This window comes from Manis pentadactyla, chromosome 7, assembly GCF_030020395.1.
Source record: "Manis pentadactyla isolate mManPen7 chromosome 7, mManPen7.hap1, whole genome shotgun sequence".
In the NCBI taxonomy this organism is placed as follows: domain Eukaryota; kingdom Metazoa; phylum Chordata; class Mammalia; order Pholidota; family Manidae; genus Manis; species Manis pentadactyla.
Window position 1 is genome coordinate 74,778,846 of NC_080025.1, and position 22,304 is coordinate 74,801,149.

General features: G+C 37.7%; 1 protein-coding gene across 5 annotated transcripts in view; it reads left to right on the plus strand.

Annotated features, from left to right (window-relative positions):
* Nucleotides 1-22,304, plus strand: part of CDK14 (cyclin dependent kinase 14) — a 701,998-nt gene that overhangs the window by 606,391 nt on the left and 73,303 nt on the right. For all 5 annotated transcript variants that reach the window (XM_057504492.1, XM_036911780.2, XM_036911782.2 and 2 more), the window contains 2 exons: nucleotides 2,653-2,792; nucleotides 8,194-8,337. In XM_057504492.1, coding sequence (XP_057360475.1) covers nucleotides 2,653-2,792; nucleotides 8,194-8,309 — 256 coding nt within the window. In that variant the 3' untranslated portion in view covers nucleotides 8,310-8,337. The remainder of the gene's footprint in view (nucleotides 1-2,652; nucleotides 2,793-8,193; nucleotides 8,338-22,304) is intronic.

A 22,304-nucleotide genomic window follows, 5' to 3' on the forward strand; every position in this document is an offset into this window, starting at 1 on the left:
GTAACTTCTAAAACAAAAGATAGAAAATGTTCAGTTTTAAAACTCAGACCAAAAGAAAGCAGGGAAATATAAAAAACATAAAGTGAGACAAAACAGAATGCAAGGATTATGGTGATAGCAGTAATTCCAAATGTATCAGTAATCACAAAATGTAAATGGACTAAATTTTCTCCTAAGAAGATAGGGATTGTTTACTTGGATAAATACTAAATTGAGATATGTAACATTTATGAAAATGGCACCTTAAAATTATAGTTATGAAACACTAAGAGGATGACAAAAGGTATTCCAGGCAAACATTAAACAAAAGAAAGCTGGATCATTAAGCCCAGAAAACTTGATTAAAGATAAAGAAGGTCATATGGTAGGGTTAAAGACTGAATTTACCAGGAAGAGAGAAACATGCTAGACTGTTAGGCATTTAATTACCCAGCTTTAGAATATATAAAACAAAAATTAATGGAATTACAAGGAATAATTTAAGAATCTACTGTCACAATGGGAGGTTTGAAAACAACCACACATAATCCTCACATCCTGATAAGGTGTACTAATGGCTTGGGATAAAAAAAATAAAATATCCCAGAAGTGCCATATCTCAACCAACTTAGATGGACTCATAAATTAGTTCTGGAAATGACAGAGACTCTGATGTTGAAAATGCATGTGGCAAGTTGGAATAAAAGTGGTTCTGGAAATGCAAGTGAGGAAATAGAAAACTTTCTAAGTTAAAATTTTATGATAATTTAAATATTTGTGTGTGACTTGAAGCTCACAAATAAGCATTTGATTACTTTGTCTACATTAAAGTATAGTCAGTTTGGGGGAGAGGTGAGATTGCCTTTTATTAGTTAATTCCTTACAATTAGGTATATGTGCATTAACTCTAAATATGATCAGCAACAATACAATTATGCATTCTTATAATTCTTCAGATAGTGAAACCATGCTTCAAGTATGATTCTTGGATTGTTGGAGCTGGAGGGACTATAGATACAATGTGGCTCATCACTCTTGTAACAGTCAGGCCCAAAACTCAGATCTAGTCTCAGTCTGGCAATGGTCTGTTTCATCAGTTATATAAAATTGATACCAATGCATTGTCCACCATGAATATATTTAAACTGTACATCTGATACAAGTGCAGTTTTTACCATGAAGTCTACCCATCTCCAATTAAAAAATATGTTAATGAAAAGTCTATAATAGTGAGAGAGCCACAGGAAGCTGAAGGGATCATTTGGATGGCCCCGGCCCCTTTTAGGGAAAGAAAAAAAAGAAAAGCTATAGAGAATTTTGAGAATGCCTCCTATTCCTGTGGACAGATTTCTCTTCGCCACATAGAGACATGTAAAACCAATCCATTAATCAGTTTTTTAGGAAGAGCCACTGAGGCAGGCAAATGCCATGAGACCCTCATGTCTGAAGACTCAGAAAGAAGGTCCCTTAGATTGGATCTTTAGAGAAATATTTTTCTTTGCTCTTTTCCCTTGTTCTTCCTCTACCCAAAATCATTACCTCCTTTCCTCTTCCTCACTCCCAATCTTCCCCACCTCCAGGGCAATTTTTAATCAACACTAAGGAGCTATTTGAGGATGGAGAGGGGAAGAATTGCTGGTCACTGAGGAGGATGTTTACTGGCTCATTGTGTGTAATAGTAGCTTCAAGGCTTTTGGAAAAATACCCACTGGCAGATGCAGCTTTGCATCATGCTCTGGCTCTCTGAGAGTCGCTGCACTCCCTTGTTGCAGATCCTCAAGAAATACTGTTGCCTTTAGAAGTGACCAGAAAGCAGGGCAAATGAGAACCACCATAGAGTCAATTAGTTCTCGGTGGGTTTTATCCACACAACCAGCTAAACTGAACAATCCACTACCTTCTATGACTCTCATTCTTATTATCATTTTTATGTTAATTATCCAGGCTTGATTGCACTGAGCAGAGAAACAGAGATCTCATGAAAAGCAAGGCTGGGCTGGACTGTGTGGTCTGCTACCCATTTGAAAGTGGTACCTTATGGAAGGCTTTACTTCCTTGCTTTTTTGGTAATCTTGAGACACATATTTTCAATCTGCTGTTGTTTTAAAGGTCATCTTGAATTGATTCAGTCCACATGGTTAAGCATATACCCTTTGTTATCTGCATGTTAATATTATGATTGTTGATATTTGACAGGGTACTTATTCAATGTAATGTAAATTCTTAGAGGAAAAGTACTTTAGTAACTAGGGAATTTAATAGAAGTTTTATTTTAATTCTCCTAGTTATTTTGTATTAATTTTACTATAAATGTATCCAGATGTGTATGTAGTACATAGATTCTGTTAAGAAATTCTGGCAACTATTTGTGTTCTGAAATTTCCTACCTCAGACCTCATTTTATCATGAAAGTATCAACCCTTTACTTATAGTAGAAATATTTTAAATCAATGAGACTAGGCTATCAAGAGTAAAAGCTAGTTTAGATTAACAGATACTCTAAGAATCAATGTGAATTTTCCTTCTGTTTATTTTCAGCAGGTTATTTAACTTGATTGTTGTTTTTTTTTGGCCAGGAATAAATGAGCCCAGAAAAATTAGGTGAGCCTTATGTCTTATTTAGTGGATTTTCTTGTTCAGTCTCATTTCTCTCTTTTTTGCTTGTATTTTCAGGCTCAGCTATGTGAATTATGCAGAGGATCTGGCCTCCAAGCTCCTACAATGTTCCCCAAAGAACAGACTATCAGCACAGGCCGCCTTGAGCCATGAGTATTTTAGTGACCTGCCCCCACGGCTATGGGAACTGACTGATAGTGAGTATGACAATCTATTTGTAACACACATGTAGAGAGATTCAGATGTTTTTATGTGTGCATATGTAAAAACTATGTATGTTTGCCTATGCTATGCATTACATGGATACATGTGTGTGTGAGTGGAGAGAGAGAGAAAATGGGGGTGGGGAGGTCATGTGTGTATATATTTAGTGGAATCCTGCCATTCAACTGCTCACTTACCAGACACAGGAAGAAAATGGATTCCTTTTTTGCTATCTCTGCTCTGCAGTCTGCAACTGCATGTCTTTGTATTTGATTATGTGTGTGTCCACAAAAATGATCTAAGCAGTTATAAAGGAAAGGAAAATATGATTTACATATTTAGTGCTTTATGCATACAGTACTGTTTAACTGACTGCAGTACACAGAGATGATTCATTTTTGTTTGATTCTCAGAGACCATCTTGGTTGTAACAATAACCTTAAAAAGGGCTGCTATGCAGGGAACTTGACAACAGCATTGGCAACCGGCTAATGCCCTGAATTGACATGTAAGAACTGAAGATACGTAATTCGTTTTAAGCACAAATGCTCTTGGTATTCATACAGACGGCTCTTCTCTGGATTTCTTAAAACAAAACACATTTCTGGGTGGGTTTTTGTTTTGTTTTTACAAAAGCGTTCATATTTAAACAGCCTTTTTCAATTACATTTTAAATATTTGGCGGAAGATTTACTGCTGAGAGGATCTCATCTTTCTTCCTAAGTGTGAAACAAAATTCTTGTAAAATTTTGCAAACACTGTTACAGTAAGAATATTTTTGTTCAATGGTATTACTTTCTTTCCAAATGCCAGTTGGAGATATCTCTTCTCATACTCCTTTTGGATCACCTTAAAAATTAACATACTTCATTTATGCGTAGATGTTTATAATACGCTTATTAATTCTTGGGTATACATCACTTACCATAGGCATACATAAAGTTTTTTTTTTAATCTCTTGGACTTTAGACTTCTCCCTCATTGTAGTATTGGATTCTCCTTGACAACAATAACCCTTTCTTTTGGCACTAATTCCCAAGTAACAACTCTTCTTGCGTATTCCTACCCTAAATGTTTTTTGATATCCCACATTTAATTTGAATTACCTTTTTTTACGCTAAAGTGACTATGGATACATTAATTCACAGTGCCTCCTATGCTTAGTAAATCTTTTTAACATTTCATATATTCCCAGCCATTATTTAGTCTATATTCTGCCCTACTTCCTTTCTAAAAGTCTACCCACTGGCCATTGCAACAGCTATCCCTAGTCAAATATATATGTGTAAATACATACATATATATATATATGTATGTATTACATATACACATACAGGTAAACATGAAACCCCTATGGAAAATAATGAAATGGAGACATATCTTCCTATTACTGAAAAAAAAAATAATGAAAATGGGCTCATTAGTTTATGCTCATCAAACCCGAACATATGGCTTATTTTCCCATTTAGTGTAACTTGTAACTCAGTATCACTCCTCCTGGTGACATCTCAACCCCATCTGACTCGATGATTGAGTTTAAGCCAGGATTTTGATGGTCTACGAATTCTGAATTCTGTAGTAGTATTTTTCTGTTAATATGGACTTATTACCCACTTGCCACTTAGTTTATCAGCCAGTGGTTAAATCCAGTTTCTATCACTAAATAAATGCCTACACATTATCACTCGGCAGCAGGCTGCCGGCGGAGACAGCCTTGTCCCCGTCATTAACAAGCACAATGTATGCAGAACACCAGAGGGGAATTAAAACCACAAAAAAATACCTCAGGGTGGTATTTTTAATATGAGAATTTAATTTGTAATTTCACAGATTAAGAATTTTGGCTGCATTAATCCCTTTATCAGCTCACAGCAGGCTATTTGCAGAAGCATAACCATAAGGCGATATTCATTGGCAGAAACACGTTTTTGCATAACGTTAAACATCAGGAGCAGTGAAACCTTTTGAAGGGGGGAGAATAAAGATGACAAATCATTATATTTTTAAAGCAAGATTCTGCTAAATGCCTGTGGTAACAATTTTGAGCTACAGAAATGCTATTCTGTGTCTAGTAGATAATCATTATGAAGCATAAATCGAATCACAAGAAAGGACAAACCCAATATTAAATACTACAGTCATTGCCCATTAGAACAACATAGTACTTCTTGTAAATATGTTTATAAACAAAGAATTCCTAGACTTTGGAGACATAGGGAAATAGGTCTTTTAGGTGAAATGGCAGGTTTTGGTGAACCTGTTATCTAGGTTAATAATATTCTGCAGACTATATTTAGAAATTCTTTAAATTCTTATGTTAAATATGACATCAGTATGGAGTCTTATAAAAGCTCATCACCCAGCATTTAGCAAAGTGATGGCAATGCCCTCATGAGCTTCTTCCTCTCCAGGGAGATTTGGAAGAAGGTCTCCTCGGGAAGTGGTGCAGGACCAGTAAATGGATTGTCTTAGTGCCCAAGTGATGGTTTAGATTCAATAATTCCAAAAATCTCACTGGATTAGTCTGCTCAGGCTGCTATAATGAAATACCATAGTCTGGGGGAGCTCAAACAACTAACATTTTATTTTTCACAGTTCAGAGACTGGGATGTCCAAGATCAAGGTGCTGGCCAATTTGGCTATTGGCAAGAGCTTCCTGCTAACTTGCAGACAGTTGCCTGGCTGCATCTTCACTTGGCAGAGGAAGAGCCATCTCTCTCCCTCTTCTTCTTTTTATAAAGCCACTAATCTCAACATGAGGGCCCCACCCTCATGACCTCATCTAACTCCAGTTACTACCCAAAGACCCATTTCCAAATACCATCACATTAGGGATTAATGTTTCAATATAGGAATTTGGGAGGGACATGATTCAGTCAATAGCACTCACATTCTTAAAGATAGCTCATAGCATTTGTGAGAGGATGTCCAGAAAAGGAAAACCCTTACACAAGCAGAAAGCAAAGCCAGGTTAAAAGGATAAAATTGGAACAAAAATAAGTTAAATAAGTTAAAAGGGCTCAAGCCATCTTGGCCTGCTTTAATATATCAGACCATATGAGAAAAGTATCAAGTGTCATTGGAACCTTGGCTACACAGAGCACTGCAGTTATTCCATGGATTAGTATAGAAATGAAGTTGTATGGGATGTCAGACTTAGTTGCTTTGAAAAAACAAAAGACAATATAGTATCTTTCTTAATTGTATGGTCTCTTAAAAACCTCACCAATTTACATAATACCCAAATTTAGAAGTAATGTATTAGTGTACCAACAAAGCAGGAACTATAAATTCATCAAGCAAGAATAATGTTACAGTTACCTGGGGATCTGGTGGTATAAGCGCGCTACCTCTGGTGGTGCCCTGTCACTCTTTTTGTCCTGAAACCCCAACAGCCTCGCCCCACTTCTTCACAGAAATTTAATTACAAGGAAGCAAATGGAGGGCTGATTTAGAAGAAATTCGTTACTTTTCCCATATACACCACAGGGCATCCTCCTGTGTATACTGTCAAGTTACATCAATTATTGAACTGAACTACCCTTGTCAAAGTAAATGAACAAAATACACTTCATAGTACAGAGTCCTTGATTTTATTACATTCATTTGCTAACCCACAAAACTCAAATCTGCAGTGCAAGAAGTGCAACAAATTGGTGCAATGTGAAGGACACTGATTTGGAGATCAGACCACCTGGATTCTGGCTTCAACTCTGCTGTTAATGAACAGGGCAACTTTGGACAAGGGCAGCAGTCTCCGTGTGCTTCTGATTTCTCATTTAGAGACAGAGTCATCCCTAAAGACCTTGCCAGCTCTCATGTTTGTAGGTTTGCCCACTTATTCCAATATATGTCCTATGTATCATCCCAATACAACATTATGTCATTAATGTAGCCCCATGCCATCTTTTTAAAACTGAAACAAGCACACTTGTCTCCAATACATTTGCTGCCTCTAGTTCCTAGGTATCATTCTCTCATGAATCCTTTTGTGCCTAAGACCCCAGAACTGCTAGGTTTAAAGCCTCTATCCCTTGGTCTTTCCCTAGCCCTCATCTGGACCCATCAGCAGAATTCAACACTATTGCCCACCATCTCCTCCAATAACACTTCCTTCACTTGGATTCCAGGACAGGGCTCACCCAGGCTTTTCCTTTTGCCTCCCTAAACTCTCCTTTTCAGAATCCTTGGATTTCTCCTCATGTGCCAGATCTCTCAGTGTTTAGTGCCCTGGGGCTTAATCTTCAGATCTTTCTGTCTGCATCTGCTCCCTAGAGCATAGATGATCTCACCCAATCTAGTAATTTAAATACCATCTATAGGCTGACAGCTTCCAAATTTCTATCTCCAGTCCCATCTTCCCTGACTCCAGACTTGCATACCCAGTTGACTCCTCAACATTTCCATTTGGCTTTCTGTCAGGCATCTCAAAAGTAATAGCACCGAAACTGAACTCTTGATCCTTTCTTCCAGACTCGCTCTTTCTATAGTCTTCCTTTTGTCAATAAATGGCTACATAGTTCTTCCTGCTGATGGAAGTTATCCTTGACTCCTCTTTTGTCACACCCAAGCCCAGTTTTCCATAGCATTGTTGGCAGGACCTTGAAAATACATCAAGACTCACACCAGGCCTCACTTCCCCACCACTTCTTCCACCATGGCATGCACCATCTTCTTTCACCTGTATTTTTATAGTAGCCTCCCAATTGTTTTGCCTGCTTCTCTTTGCCTGCTTCTTGCTCTTTAGAATTAGCTCTTGCTCTTTCTTCTCCCTCCTACAGTTTGTACTTGCTCTTCCTCTAAATAGAGTATATGCGTGGCTTGCCCTCTCACCACGTTGGGGCCTCTGCTCAATTATACCTTATCACAGAATCCTTCACTAACCTACTTCCACCCCAGCCCTGCTCATTTCTCATCCCTGCTTTATTTTTCATCATAACACTAACTGCTAGTCAATAAATTTCTTTGTTTGTCATCTCTCTCCCCCAAATGGAATCTATAAGAACAGGGATTTTTTTTCATTCTGGTTTATACACTGATTCCAAAATACCTAGAATAGTGTAGGGCTCAATAAATATTTCTCCAAAGAACGAGTGAAAGAATGGCAGGAAGATAGGGTAAAATACACTGTTTTCAAACTAAGTTAATTGTTCTAGATCACAGAAATATAAGATATCGACTGAGCCTTGGTTCTAAGGGGGAGGCAGACTATCCTGTCTTGTGTGTGTGAATGGTGTCAGTGGCTGTAACCACTTGACATTTCCAAGACCAACACATACTATGATGTTCCACATGCTGGACATCCAGAATTGCATCTCAGTCTCTACTTTTTAAAAGAGATGATAAATATATCTATATATATATGTAAATGAAAACTTTTCATTCTGTTTGCAGTGTCTTCTATTTTTACCGTTCCAAATGTAAGATTGCAGCCAGAAGCTGGAGAAAGCGTGCGGGCCTTTGGGAAAAACAATAGTTATGGCAAAGGTCTATCAAACAGCAAGCACTGATGAGCACAACATTACGAAGAGAACGCAGGTAAGAGGAGCTGCTTTACTTGGAAAGCCACCCCACATAGACGTTCAATAGATCTTGTAAATTGACTCTTTCAAATTCATTTTTCCCCTCACCATCTTATGAATCTGTTGTGTTCCTTATAGCAGTCATCATAGATGCTGCTGAGGCAGTAAACACTCGGTTATTTCCATATCTTCAGATACCTACAGGATTTCCAACTAACCAAAATTGTATTTTCTTTATGTAGTCATAAGCGAACCATTTCACCCATAAGCAAATCGTTTTAACCACACACACATTCTCCCTGAGGTTAGAGAAGGGTAAACCTTGGACTGTATCTAAGCCACAGATCTAATTTGTTTGACCCACAGAATGTTTTTAACTAGTTGCTTTCATTATAAAATGGGGAGATTTTTCACAAAGTCTAGATGTCTGTCTTTTCTTCAAAAATCAGCAGCTCTGGCAATACTGCCAGAAGCATGTGTATGTAGCTGAATCACAGCCACCTCCCATGTAAAGGACGTGTCCTCCCTAGATTAGCTCGGCAGCCATGAGGGCCGCTTTATCCATTGCTGGTCCCTCCCTGGCCCCTAGTACAGACCTTATCTTGGGGAAGCTTCTCTTTGTGTTCCTGTTCCTTTCTGTGACCTCCAGGGTTCTGTAGCCAGATAGCATAACCTAATCAAGGCAATCTCTAAGGCTTGTCAGCCTGTCCCAGTCACCAGACCTGCTTTACAGAAACAAGCCTAAGACAGTGACTTCTGAAAAGGCTCTGTCTTCATTGCCTGATGGAAATGTCTGGGTTTTTTGGAATTTTGTCCATTTTTATATCTTTTTGTTTAACGTAACTCAACTCTGAAGCAAACAGAGAACAGACTTTTTTGTGGGGAGGCTTTTTCTTTGCTAACCCATATTTGTTGCTTGCTCATGAGGATGTTCAGTAATTAAATGTTCCAGTGAACCAAAGGATATAGATGGTATTGCTGGGGCTCTCCCTCCTGCTTCTCTCTCTCTCTTAATTTGAAATACTAACAAGCTGAATTGTCAGCCTGGCCAAGAGAGCAGATTAAACTGTCCATATTATCTTGTGGGTGATTTGCCAATACCTTGAGCTATTTTTGGACGTGGCTTTTGCATATGCTCAATATGGGAGCTGATTCTGATTCTGGCCTCTCAGGAGTATGGGGTGATTTATCAATGATTAGAGATAAAAGATTCCCAGATAAAAGAGGGTGCATTAGTACCAGTCAGGAAATGTTACTATTTGGATAAAAAGTTATGTAGACACACACTTTACTCACCCAGTAGCATTCTGAATTTCAGTTGGTCAGATATAAAGTCCAGCTGAGTTTTTGGCCATTTACTTCCTGGTTCTAAGAAGTTTTATTCATCATGGCCACAGCATAGGCTATTTAAAGTATTTAATCTGCATTGCCATAATGAGGTCCCCTGGCTTTATAAATCCTTTGGCAAATTCAGTAAAACAAAACAAAAAATGAGCTTTATTTGTGCTGTGGCCTCATACACATGCACACAAGCAAGCTTGAATTTTTTTTGTTTTAATCAAATATAAATCACTGTGATTCTACAATCACCTCTCTCTTCTCCCCACCCCCACCCTCTCTCCTCCACTTTGGTAACCACTAGTCACTTCTCAGTGTTTATAAGTCTAATGCTGTTCTGTTTCTTCTGTTTTGCTTTGTTGTTATACTCCACAAATAAGTGAAACGATATGGTATTTGTCTGTCTCTGCCTGGCTTATTTCACTGAGCATAATACATACCCTCTAGCTCCATCCTTGTTGCTGCAAATGGTAGGATTTATTTTTTTCTTATGGCTGAGTAATATTCCATTGTGTATATGTACCACATCTTCTTTATCCATTCATCTCCTGGTGGACACTTAGGTAGCTTCCAAATCTTGGCTATTACAAACAGTACAGCAGTCAACACAGGGGTGCATATATCTTTTTGAATCAGAATTTTGTTTTCTTTGAGTAAATTCCTAGGAGGGGAATTAATGGGTCAAATGGTATTTCTATTTTTAGTTTTTTGAGGAACCTCCATACTGCTTTCCACAATAGTTGCTCCAATTTACAGTCCCACCAGCAGTGTAGGAGGGCTCCTCTTTCTCTACATCCTCACCAGCATTTATTGTTTCTTGTCTTTTGGATGTTGGCCATTCTAACTGATGTGAGGGGATATCTCATTGTGGTTTTAATTTACATTTCCCTGATAATTAGCAATGTGGAGCATCTTTTCATGTGCCTGTTGGCCATCTGAATTTCTTTTCTGGACAAGTGTCTCTTCATATCCTCCCATTTTTTAATCACGCTATTTGCCTTTTAGGTGTTGAGGCATGTGAGTTCTTTACATGTTTTGGATGTTAACCCCTTATTGAGTAAATCATTTAAGAATATATTCTCCTATACAGTAGGATGCCTTATTATTCTGCTGATGGTGTCCTTTGCTGTACAGAAGCTTTTTAGTTTGATATAGTCCCACTTGTTCATTTTTTATATTTTTGCCCTTGCCCAAGGAGATGTGTCCAGGAAAAAATTGCTCAGGCTTATATTCAAGAGATTTTTGTCTGTTTTCTTCTAAGAGTTTTATGGTTTCATGACTTACATTCAGGTCTTTGATCCATTTTCAGTTTACTTTTTGTATATGAAGTTAGACAATAATCCAGTTTCATTCTCTTACATGTAACTGTGCAGTTTTGCCAACGCCAGTTATTAAAGAGGCTGTCTTTTCCCCATTGCATATTCATGTCTTATTTATCATGTGTTAATTGACCATATATGCATGGGTTTATATTTGGGCTCTCTATTCTGTTTTACTGGACTATGGGTCTGTTCCTTGTGCCAACGCTAAATTGTTTTGATTACTGTGCCTTTGTAATAGAGCTTGAAGTTAGGGAGCATAATACCCCCAGCTTTGTTCTTCTTTCTCAGGATTTCTTTGGCTATTCGGGGTCTTTTGTGGTTTCATATGAATTTTAGAACTATTTGTTCTACTTCATTGAGAAATGTGTGTGTTTTGGTAAGGATTGCATTGAATCTATAAATTGCTTTGGGCAGGATGGCCATCTTGACAATATTAATTCTTCCTATCCATGAGCACGGGATATATTTCCTTTTTTTGGTGTCTTCTTTAATTTTCCTTAAGAGCGTCTTGTAGTTTTCAGAGTACAAGTCTTTCACCTCCTTGGTTAGGTTTATTCCTAGGTATTTTATTCCTTTTGATGCAGTTGTAAATGGAGTTGTTTTCCTGATTTCTCTTTCTGCTAGTTCATTGTTAGTATATAGGAATGAGGCAGATCTCTGTGTATTAATTTGGCACATGCAATGTTGCTGAATTCAGTTATTAGTTCTAGTAGTTTTTTAATGGATCCTTTAGGGTTTTCTACATATAATATCATGTCATCTGCAAACAGTGAGAGTTTAACTTCTTCCTTACCAATCTGGATGCCTTTTATCTCTTTGTGTTGTCTGATTGCCATGACTAGGACCTCCAGTACTATGCTGAATAAAAGTGGAGAGAGTGGGCATCCTTGTCTTGTTCCCAATTTTAGAAGAAACACTTTCATCTTTTTGTTATTAAGTATGATATTGATTGTGGATTGGTCATGTATGGGCTTTATTATGTTGAGGTATATACCCTGTGTACACATTTTGTTGAGTTTTTATCATGAATGGATGTTGAATTTTGTCAAATGCTTTTTCAGCAACAGATGATCATGTGGTTTTTATCCTTCTTTTTCTTAATGTGGTATATGATATTGATTGATTTACGAATACTGTGCCATCCTTGCATCCCTGGAATAAATCCCACTTGGTCATGATGGATGATCTTTTTGATGTATTTTTTAATTCAGTTTGCTAATATTTTGTTGAGGACTTTTGCATTTATGCTCATCAGGGATATTGGTCTGTAATTTTCTGCTTTTGTGGTGTCTTTGTCTGGTTTTGATATTAGAATGCTGCTGGCCTCATAGAATGAGTTTGGAAGTATTCCCTCCTCTTCTAGTTTTTTGAAAACTTTAAGAAGGATGTATATTAGCTCTTCTTTAAATGTTTGGTAGAATTCAGCTGTGAAGCTGTCTGACTGGTAGTTTTGGTTTGGGGGAGTTTTTTCATTACCAATTCAATTTCATTGCTGGTTTTTGGTGTGCTCAGATTTTCTGTTTCTTCTTGGGTCAGACTTGGAAGGTTGTATTTTCCTGGGAAGTTATCCATTTCTTCTATTACTGGCATATAAATTTTCATAGTATTCTCTAATAATTCTTTATATTTCTGTAGTATCCATTGTGATTATTCCGTCTTCATTTCTGATCCTGTTTATGTATATACACCCCCTTTATGCTTGAGAAGTCTGGCTAGGGGTTTATCTATAGTGTTTATTTTCTCAAACAACCAGCTCCTGGTTTCACTGATTTTTTTCTATTCTGTTCTTCTCAATTTTATTTATTTCTGCTCTGATCTTTATTATGTCCCTCCTTCTACTGACTCTGGGTTTCGTTTTTTTTTTTTCTATTTTCTTTAATTGTGATTTTAGACTGTTTATTTGGAATTATTCTTGTCTCTTGAGGTAAGCCTGTATTGCTATATACTTTCCTCTTAAATTGCCTTTGCTGCATTCCACAGATTTTCGACTATTATGTTTTTGTTTTCATTTGTCTCTATGTATTGTTGTTTCTATTACAATTTGTTCATTGATCCATTAAGAAGCATGTTGTTTAGCCTCCATGTGTTTGTCTTTTTGTTTTCTTTGTGTAATTTAATTCTAGTTTCATGCTGTTGTTGTCTGAGAAGCTGCTTAATACAATTTCAATCTTTTTGAATTATTGAGTTTCTTCTTGTGGCCTAGTATGTGATCTATTCTGGAGAACATTCCATGTGCACTTGAGAAGAATATGTGTTCTGCTTTTGGGGATAGAGTTCTGTAGATGTCTGTTAGGTCCATCTGCTCTAATGTGTTGTTTAGTGCCTCTGCCTCCTTACTTATTTTCTGTCTGGTTGATCTGTTCTTTGGAGTACGTAGTGTGTTAAAGTCTCCTAAAATGAGTGCATTATATTCTGTTTCCCCCTTTAATTCTGTTAGTATTTGTTTCACATATGTAGGTCCTCCCATGTTGGGTTCATATATATTTGTAATGGTTATATCCTCTTTTTGGACTTACCGCTTTAACTTTATGTGATGTCCTTCTTTGTCTCTTGTTACTTTCTTTGTTTTGAAATCAATTTTGTCCAATATAAGTACTGCCACTCCTGCTTTTTTTCTCCCCATTTTTAGCATGTAATATCTTTTTCCATCCCTTTACTTTTTGTCTGTGTATTTCTTTCTGTCTGAAATGAGTCTGTGTAGGCAGCATATAGATGGGTCTTGTTTACTTATCAATTCTGCCACTCTGTGTCTTTTGATTGGTGCATGTAGTCCATTTACCTTTAAGGTGATTATTGATAGATATGTACTTATTGCCATTTTATTAATTGTTTCCTGGCTGTTTTTTATATCTCCTCTCTGTTCCTTTCTTCCTCTATCATATTCTTCTCTTGTTATTGATGGTTTTCTTTACTGTTGTAATTGGATTTCTCTCTCTTTTTTTAATTAATTAATTTTCCTGTGTGTTTATTTATTGTAGGCTTTGTTTTTGTGGTTACCAAAGGTTCAAGAATAACTTTCTTACTATATAATAATCTATCTTAAATTGCTGATTTAAGTGTTGCTGTATTTCAGTCACAATCTAAAGGCACTTATTTTTTTCCTCTTCTTCCTCCTCCACATTTTTTTGTATTATATGTCATAATCTGCACTTTTTGTGTATCCTTTGACTGATTTTTTGTATAGATGATTTTGCTTCGTTTTGTTTAATTTAATATTTTCTTGATTGTTAGTTGGTCTGCTACCACTACTGTGGGCTTATTTTCACTGGTAAAAATTGTTTAGCCTTAGGGTCATTTCCATATACAGCAATCCCTTTAATATATTGTGTAAGACTGGCTTAGTGGTGGTGAATTCCTTCAACTTTTGTTTATCTGGAAATTATTTAGTACCTGCTTCAAATGTAAATGATAATCTTGCCTGATAGAGGATTCTTGGTTGGAGGTGCTTCTGTTTCAGTACATTAAATACATCATGCCAGTAGAATTTCTGTTGAGAAACCTACTGATAGCCTGATGGGATTTCCTTCATAAGTAGTCTTTTTTCTCTCTCTGGCTGCTTTTAACACACTCTACTTATCCTTGATCTTTGCCAGTTTAATTAGTATATGTCTTGGTGTTGTCTTCCTTGGGCTCCTTTTGTTAGGGGATCTCTATGCTTCCATGACCTGAGTGTCTATTTCCTTCCCCAGACTGGGGAAGTTTTCAACAATTATTTTCTTAAAGAGATTTTGTATCCCTTTGTCTTTCTCTTCTACTTCTGGTACCCCTATTATATGAATATTGTTTTATTTGAATTGGTCACATAGCTCTCTTGTCATTCTTTCATTCCTAGCAATCCTTTTTTCTCTCTATTCCTTAGCTTCTTTGTTTTCCTATTCTCTACTATCTCTACATGATCTAATCTACTTTGAAATCCATCCATTGTGTTTCATTTCAGATGCTATATTCTTCAGCTCTGAGTGTCTCTTTTTCAGGTTTTCTATCTCTTCATTGAAGTCCTCCCTGAGATCTTGAATACTTCTGTAAATCTGTGAACATGTTTATGATTTTTATTTTGAAATCTTTATCAAGAACATTGTTGATCTCTGTTTCCTTTAGCTATCTTTCTGGGGTTCTGTCTTGTAGTTTTGTTTGGATCAAACTCCTCTGCCTGCTCATTTTGTCAAGGATTCTGTGTTTCTTCCTTTGCATTAGATGGCTCTGCTGTGCTATCTAGTCTAAAATATAATAGCTTTATGAAGAAGGCATCCCAAAAGCTCAAGATTTCTTACTCTGTAGTGCCTGGTTCTATTTGGTGGGTTCCCCAGCTGTTGGTATGCTGTGGGTGGGGCTGCCCTTCTGTCTGGTTTCCATAGTGGCCCAAATCTGGGTAGGAAATTTGCTTGAACTGCTGCCTGTATGATCAGCTCAGGAATCTCTATTGAGTTTGGTGTGGGTGGGGCTGCCCTCTGTCTGGCCTGCAGCAATGGTGGGTCATCAGGGTAAACAGGGTGGCAGACTGACGTGCCCTGGCCAGACGCACAGCACTGGGTTTAAACACCCACAGGGAGGAAGGAGCTCTTGAGATTGGCTCCTCTGGGCACCTCTCTGGTTCTGCTGAAATGGAGCCAAGCAAGCTGGGAGAGACTCTCTCTGCCTGTCAGGAAGCAAGTGTGCTGCTGCTAGGCCAAGTGGGTTGGTTCCCAGCAATGCACAGGAAGGTGCCTCAGGGCTGCATTGTCAGCAAAGGGGATGGAGTGTCTGGAGCTCCCATGAGTTTCCGATATGTTGGACCAAGGAAGGGCTGGGGAGGTATCCTCCACCTGCCCTTTCTTCTGAGGAGAGAGTTGCGGCCAACCCTCATCCCCTCTGGTACCCTCCCACTGCTGGCAAATCTTTCAAACTACTGCCTCTGCTTTGGGTCTCAGGACTGGAAGATCATGTCTGCCCTCCACACTGCTGGAGTCTCAGCCTCGCAGAGTATTCAACCTGCCCCCAGTGTCCAGCCCTGATAATCACCAGAACCTAATGTAATGTGGGTTTATGCTCCCAGAATAGATCTCCAGGGCCAGGTGTGCAGCACTCCTGGGCTTCTGCCCTCTCCCCACTCCGTTCCTCTTTCTTCCACCTGTAGATGGGATTAGGGGAGGGCTTGGATCCCACTCAATCTCAGCTTTGCTGCCTCTCCCTTTTCTGTGTGGTCCTGTCTTCTTCCTCAGGTGTAGGGGTTCTGTTCTGCAGTCTTCAGGTCATTTTCAGGTAGTTACATTTGCTGTATTTTCCTCTTTTCTGTGTTTTTGGGAAAAGGTTTCCATCTTGCCTTTCTATTCTGCCGTCTTTATTTCTTCCTTCCCAGGCAAGCTTGAATTTCAATATTAGGGCTGTGTGTCCTTTCTTCTCTGCTCTTTTGAGATCCCTCTGACCTGAGCCTGGCCGGTCAAAGCTGTTAGTACATGTTTGAGCTCAGCTTCTCCTTGTAAAATCAAATCAAGCTCACTGGACAGAAACATTGCCCATAATATCTCAAAAATTGCTAATTGAAAACAGATTTAAAAGAGGTGCTCAGAAATGCAATCATCAGCATTTGAAAGCCTTTACAAAAATATATTTTCTTTGCAGTGTATTTTTTAAGGTAGATTAAGATAATTTCTGCACAGTGGAAACTCTTCCTCTGGAATTATTTGATATTAATACAAATATGAGTTCTCTATGAGTTTTGTCTTTTTCACATCAACTTTTAAAGCTTTAATATTATTAATGTTTTGTTGCTTTCATCCAAATTCAAATATCTCAGCCTGATTCAGCACTATATTAAGGAAACATCTAAATTTTTCTTTTCTCAGAAAAGTTTCAGGGAGGCTGCATTCTAAGAGTTTTCTGTCAGTCAGACAAAAAAGAAATCATTTCTCATTTTTGGTGGGGTTTTAATGTCAATCAAATGGGGCCATCTTAGAGATCAAATACTGTAGCCGATATATTGGTCTAAATACATCCTGTGTGATGGAACTTATTTTAACAATAGCTGAATATCAATGCCTATATTATAGAGCAAAAGTTTACATAAGAAAAGATATTCATACAGAAAATCATGTCATTTCCAAAATTTTTATTTCGCTGTTGATGAGTTAAGTATTTAGAGCGGGCAGTGATCTTAAATTTTCTTCAAATGTCCCAATTCTTTGTAAAGCCCGAGAGATTGGGAAGTAGAGATAGGAGAAAGAGGTTCAGGGCTCAAAGAAGCAAAGCTAATTGAGTGTTTCACCTAGCTTTCTGTGGGGAGTTACACAGAGGTAACTGTGGAAAATGCATTGTATCACTTGTTTTTGAAATGCTGGAGGACTGAGTAGAGGGGAGTGTTTCAAGTCCTTATTTTTCTCCTGTATCTCAATGCCAAATTATTTCTAAACTTGTATTCTAAGATCACTTCAATTATTTATTTAATAATACTGGATTTGCATAAACTGGCCTTAGTGGAAAAGCTAATGAGAAGCATTTTTCTTTGCAGCAGAAAGCAATTTTGTTTCAGAGTCTTGTAACCAAATTAAATGAAAAGAAAACCACATGCATCTAACTCAGAAAAGGGATGGGTGCCACTGGATGACCAAAATACTGCTTCCTACATTTTTTCCTCTAAAGATGTTAACAGACTAAAAATTTCATATTGTTACCACTCTTTTTATCAGCATTGAAGGGTAAGACCCCTCTAAAGCCTGAGAGATTCTTAACTGTGCATAGGAATTTTCCCTAATACCAGAAGCTATGTTAAATACCACATCCATTAATATCACTTCTATTTTGTGGACAGCGATACTAAACACACCCCTATGCTGAGCTTAATTTTCCAGTCATTTTCAATGGAGACAGGAAGTACTTGGTCACTCTACTTCTCCTTTTGCTGAATACAAGAGATGAGAATGTTCTCTAATCTTTTAACAGATGTTTTATAATTTTTCTGAAGTTGTATGTGCTCATTATGGAACATTTCTATTCAGGGAATCATTTAGCCTTCAGACCCCTGTTAAATCCATAATAAATATACAAATATCTGTCTGCTGCATGAAAACATTTTATTTGATTCAAGTATAAGATGTTAACTGCATGCATATTTTGGTGTCCCTCTCCTTGCCTTATAGCATATTATCTTCACTAACCAACATTAAGTATATTATATGACAATGAAAAAAGGTGTTAGACTCTCTCCGCTTGACTCAGTCATCAAGCAATTATTTCCTAAAAGTAGGCTGCCAGGTAAACAGGCTAGAATGCATAAATTGCTCAAGAATTTTAATTCAATAAGATGAATATTTTTTTAAAAACCAAATTGTAGATAGAATCCAATACATTGGTGCTTAAGATTCTCTGGCCCCACTATTTGATGTTCACACACTCTGGGAGCCAAAACCCCAGGGGAGTTTTTAAAAATCCAGGTCCTGAGGTCCATGAATCTGCATTTTAAAGTACACCAAAGGATATTGAGGCAGGTAGCCTTTGAACCACATATTATGAAATCTTCAGTAAATATTCAAGAATTATATATATACTTATGAAGTAAAACAATCAACTTATTTGGGTCAGGACTGGATAAAGACACTAGAAAAATCCCTTTCCTTCCCCTTTTTTTAAGAAAGAATAGTATAGAGTTGTACAGTCTAACAAGGTACCCACTAGCAACAGGTGGATACTTACATTTAATTTTTAATTAATTAAAATTAAATTCGAATTTACAGTTTTGTTTCTGTAGCAGTACCACATTTTAAGACCTTATTAGCCACATGTTACTCATGGCCACCCTATTGCACAGGCAGATACATAACTTTTCCAGCATCTGAGAACATCTACCAGACAGTGCTCTTGAAGAGTGTTCTTCCCACCTGCCTTTTAAAAGAGGAATCAGGAAAACTAAACTGAATTCAATCAGTAAAAATAATTTTCAATTCTAGATTATAACCACTTAAGAGAAGCTTGCAATGTCTGAGGATGAAAAATACTCAAATGAAGAAAGAAACAGGTGGCAAAGTGAGAGGGGCAGGTATGATAATTGGGAATGACGGAAGATGCTGTGCCATGGGAATGGGAGGGGCCACGAGAAAGTGGCCCTTGGGATCTTTCAGGGGAAGGAGACAGGGTCAGGTTTCCTACATTAACAATGGTCTTTGCTGAAATTGCTTAGGGAACTAAGGAATATCAGGTTGACAGTCTAAGTAGCTGCACAGGCAGGCCTCACAAAGCCTGAATGTCCATCAGACTCCAGTAGGAGCTGTACTTGCTCTGCCATCTTAACTCTGATTACTGCTTCTAGAGAAATACCCACCTGTTGTCCTCCTCCATGATGTGACATTATGGAGGCTCACTTTTTTGTCTCTGCATCAGCTCTGATGATTTGTTTCTGCTTCTTCATGAAACTGCTTATTGTTGTTTCTCTTTGTCCCTCTATTTCTGGATCAGACTATTGCTAAGCTCTTTTTCTCAGATTCAAACCCTCTTCCAGAGCCGCTCTGATTGGTATAACCATCATCAGGAAGTAGACAGCAAGGCTTCAAGCAATGCTGCTGTGTCAGTCACCCCCTTAAGCTGCTGACTGACTATAGCTGGCCCCAGCTCAGGCACTAAGCTGAGCTGAGAACTGGGTGGCTAACATTTTCTTAAGGAACCTCTCAGAAGAAGACTCTGGGCTTTGCAATCCCTGTAGCTTCTAGGAAGCAAGTAGTACAGCCAGAAAGTACCACCTTGACTGGCCTTTCCATTACCAAGGAAAAAATCCAGCAAGTAAAGAGGGAAACTCTAGGTTTGATGGAGTAACAATTGTATGATAGTTTTGATTAAAAGTCTTTTTAAGCCATGTTGCATTTTCTCAACTACAGGCACAAAAAAGGATAATACCCATTAATACTTATCACAGGATAAGAAATTCATGTGTTGGGATCTAGCTTTCTTTTAGTAACAGGAAGGTTTCTGATTTTGTTCTGCAAGAACTGTTATTTTCTGAATGATCCTAGAATTTGTTTTCTTATCAAACAACTATAATTTTACTATCTCTGTTGTCTCATGTGATTGACAAAAATAGTTGTGGAAATCACAGGAAGTGGGGAAACAAACATTAATTATAATGTTTCCCACAGTTTTTATCTGAAAGAATTCCTGGGTTTTATCATTACTGCTACACTGCTAAAGATTAAAAAGTACATCTTTCTTGTGAAATGGACAGTGCTTCAAACCAGCAAGTCATAATGTGTGTGGTGAACACCTGATTGAGAAGAGGCTGAAATGCTTTTGATTTCCCCACCCACCTCCACACCCCACTTTCCTTAGCTTCCCTCTTCCCTGGAGAGTGGATTATTGCCTCTAAACTCTAATGCAAAATAGTAGGCTAAGGAAGGTTGTCTCCTCTCTTCTGCTTCTCCAGCCCTCCTTTCTTGCGGTCACCTGTGATCTGTACCCTACATCACCACCACCAGGTGAATTGGTTAGCAGAGGACTCTAGGCCTTTACTGTCCAATCTGCTTCATTATGTTCTGAGATTATCACAAAGCAGAATGAAAATAAAGTCCAGTGTATCATGCTTCATCCTGAGTGCATTTGTAAGGTATTTTTTTAATCTTTTTATATTGATGTAATTTCAGATTTACAGAAAAGTTGCAAGAGTAGTGCAAAGAATTCCTGCTACCTTTCAACCCACTTTCCCCAAGTGTTTGCGTTTTACTACGCTTGCTTTATCATATGTATTCTCTCTCTGTCTTCTCTCTCTCACATATACAAATGAGTACACACACACACTGTTTTCTAAACCATTGTTTTTACTCACATGATGCTCCATTACCTTTAAATATTTCAGTATGTTTTTCTTAAAAACAAGGAATTCAGAGTGACATTTTTAAAGTTAAAGATAATAGTATGTTGTTCTTGCTTTTCCCTTTCCCTTCTCTGGTTGAGAGTTTTTAAAAGCAAAAATGGCTAAAAGAGAAGAAACTGGTTTGATGCTCCATATATTGGTTCATCAGCTGGAAAATTGGCTATGCTTTTGAGATTCAGTGTTTCCAAGTCAGATGAGCTTTCATATTGGGGGCTAGTGGGGAGGAGCCGGGAATAGTGCTGCAACTTGCATTTTCTGTCTTATTAAAACCCAAATTAATTTCTTAGGGACTATTTAGCCAGCAGCATAATATGAGTGAAGGTTTCTTATAAATAGTGGCACAAGATGAGATGTGGCTAGTAAGCAAGATATCTATTAGGGTGTTTGGCCAGACTGTTATGAAGTTAGCAGTTACATACAGCAAGTTGTTATAATCAGCTCAGGTGCTTTATTTTCCCTTTTCATTTAATGTTGATTCTTATGAATTTGGGATATAGAGGGGAACGTCTTGCCCTAAGTGTGCACTGTATTGTATTATTAATACCAGGACAGCAGCTGAGTCCCACTAGATAGTCTTTGTGGTCTGCAGATACTCTAAGAAGTGTCTGAGCATAAAAGGAGGCTGTTCGAGTTGAAGTGGTCTGATGGTCTGGGATGACATTTGAATGCATGGAGGACAATGTCTAAATGACACTGTCGAGAAGGGAAGGCAAAAAGAGCTTGAAACTATTCCCATTGTCCCACAGACACCCATCACTCCTCCTGAGATATTCCTCACATGGGAGCTTTGTCTGGATAGAGACAGGGATTGGGACCAGAGAGGGATACACACTGGAGCTGGGACAAAAGCCAGGGATTCAGGTCTCAGACACATTAAAATTCTAGACAGATAGCAAATGTAATGAAAACTGCATCCAGAACATATTTCAAGTCTAACAAAGTTAAACACCTCAGCTAAATTATTTCAAGTATATTTAACAAAATATTTACAATACTCTGACATGCTTCTATGAATAAAGCTTTTAAGAACATCAGATTGGTTGTACAAATGAATAATTTACTGAGTCTCTTTTAGAATTTAGGATAGCCATTTTCTTTACCAACACACACACACAGACACACAGACTTTGTACACTCATGCAGCCAAATAGAATAATTTCTCAAGAGTTGTTAGGATAACATCATAGATTAGTCAAAGGATTACCTTTTCCACCTAAGGAAATAATGTACAAGGGCTAAAACAAAAACAATACAAAAGTTAGAGAAAGTAGTGGAAATTTATTTCATAATAAATATCACCATGTATCCCAAGCATGGAATCAAATACTGTGCTGTTGACTTCCATATTGGGTGAATTTCTTCCCTTTAAATTTCACCATTCTTTTAATGTACCTTGCATTATGTATAGTGCCATTGGGTTTTTCATTGCTCTGGATTATCATTTTTAATGCAATTAGTAAAATGCCCTCAATCACATTTAATAATTACTGTAAA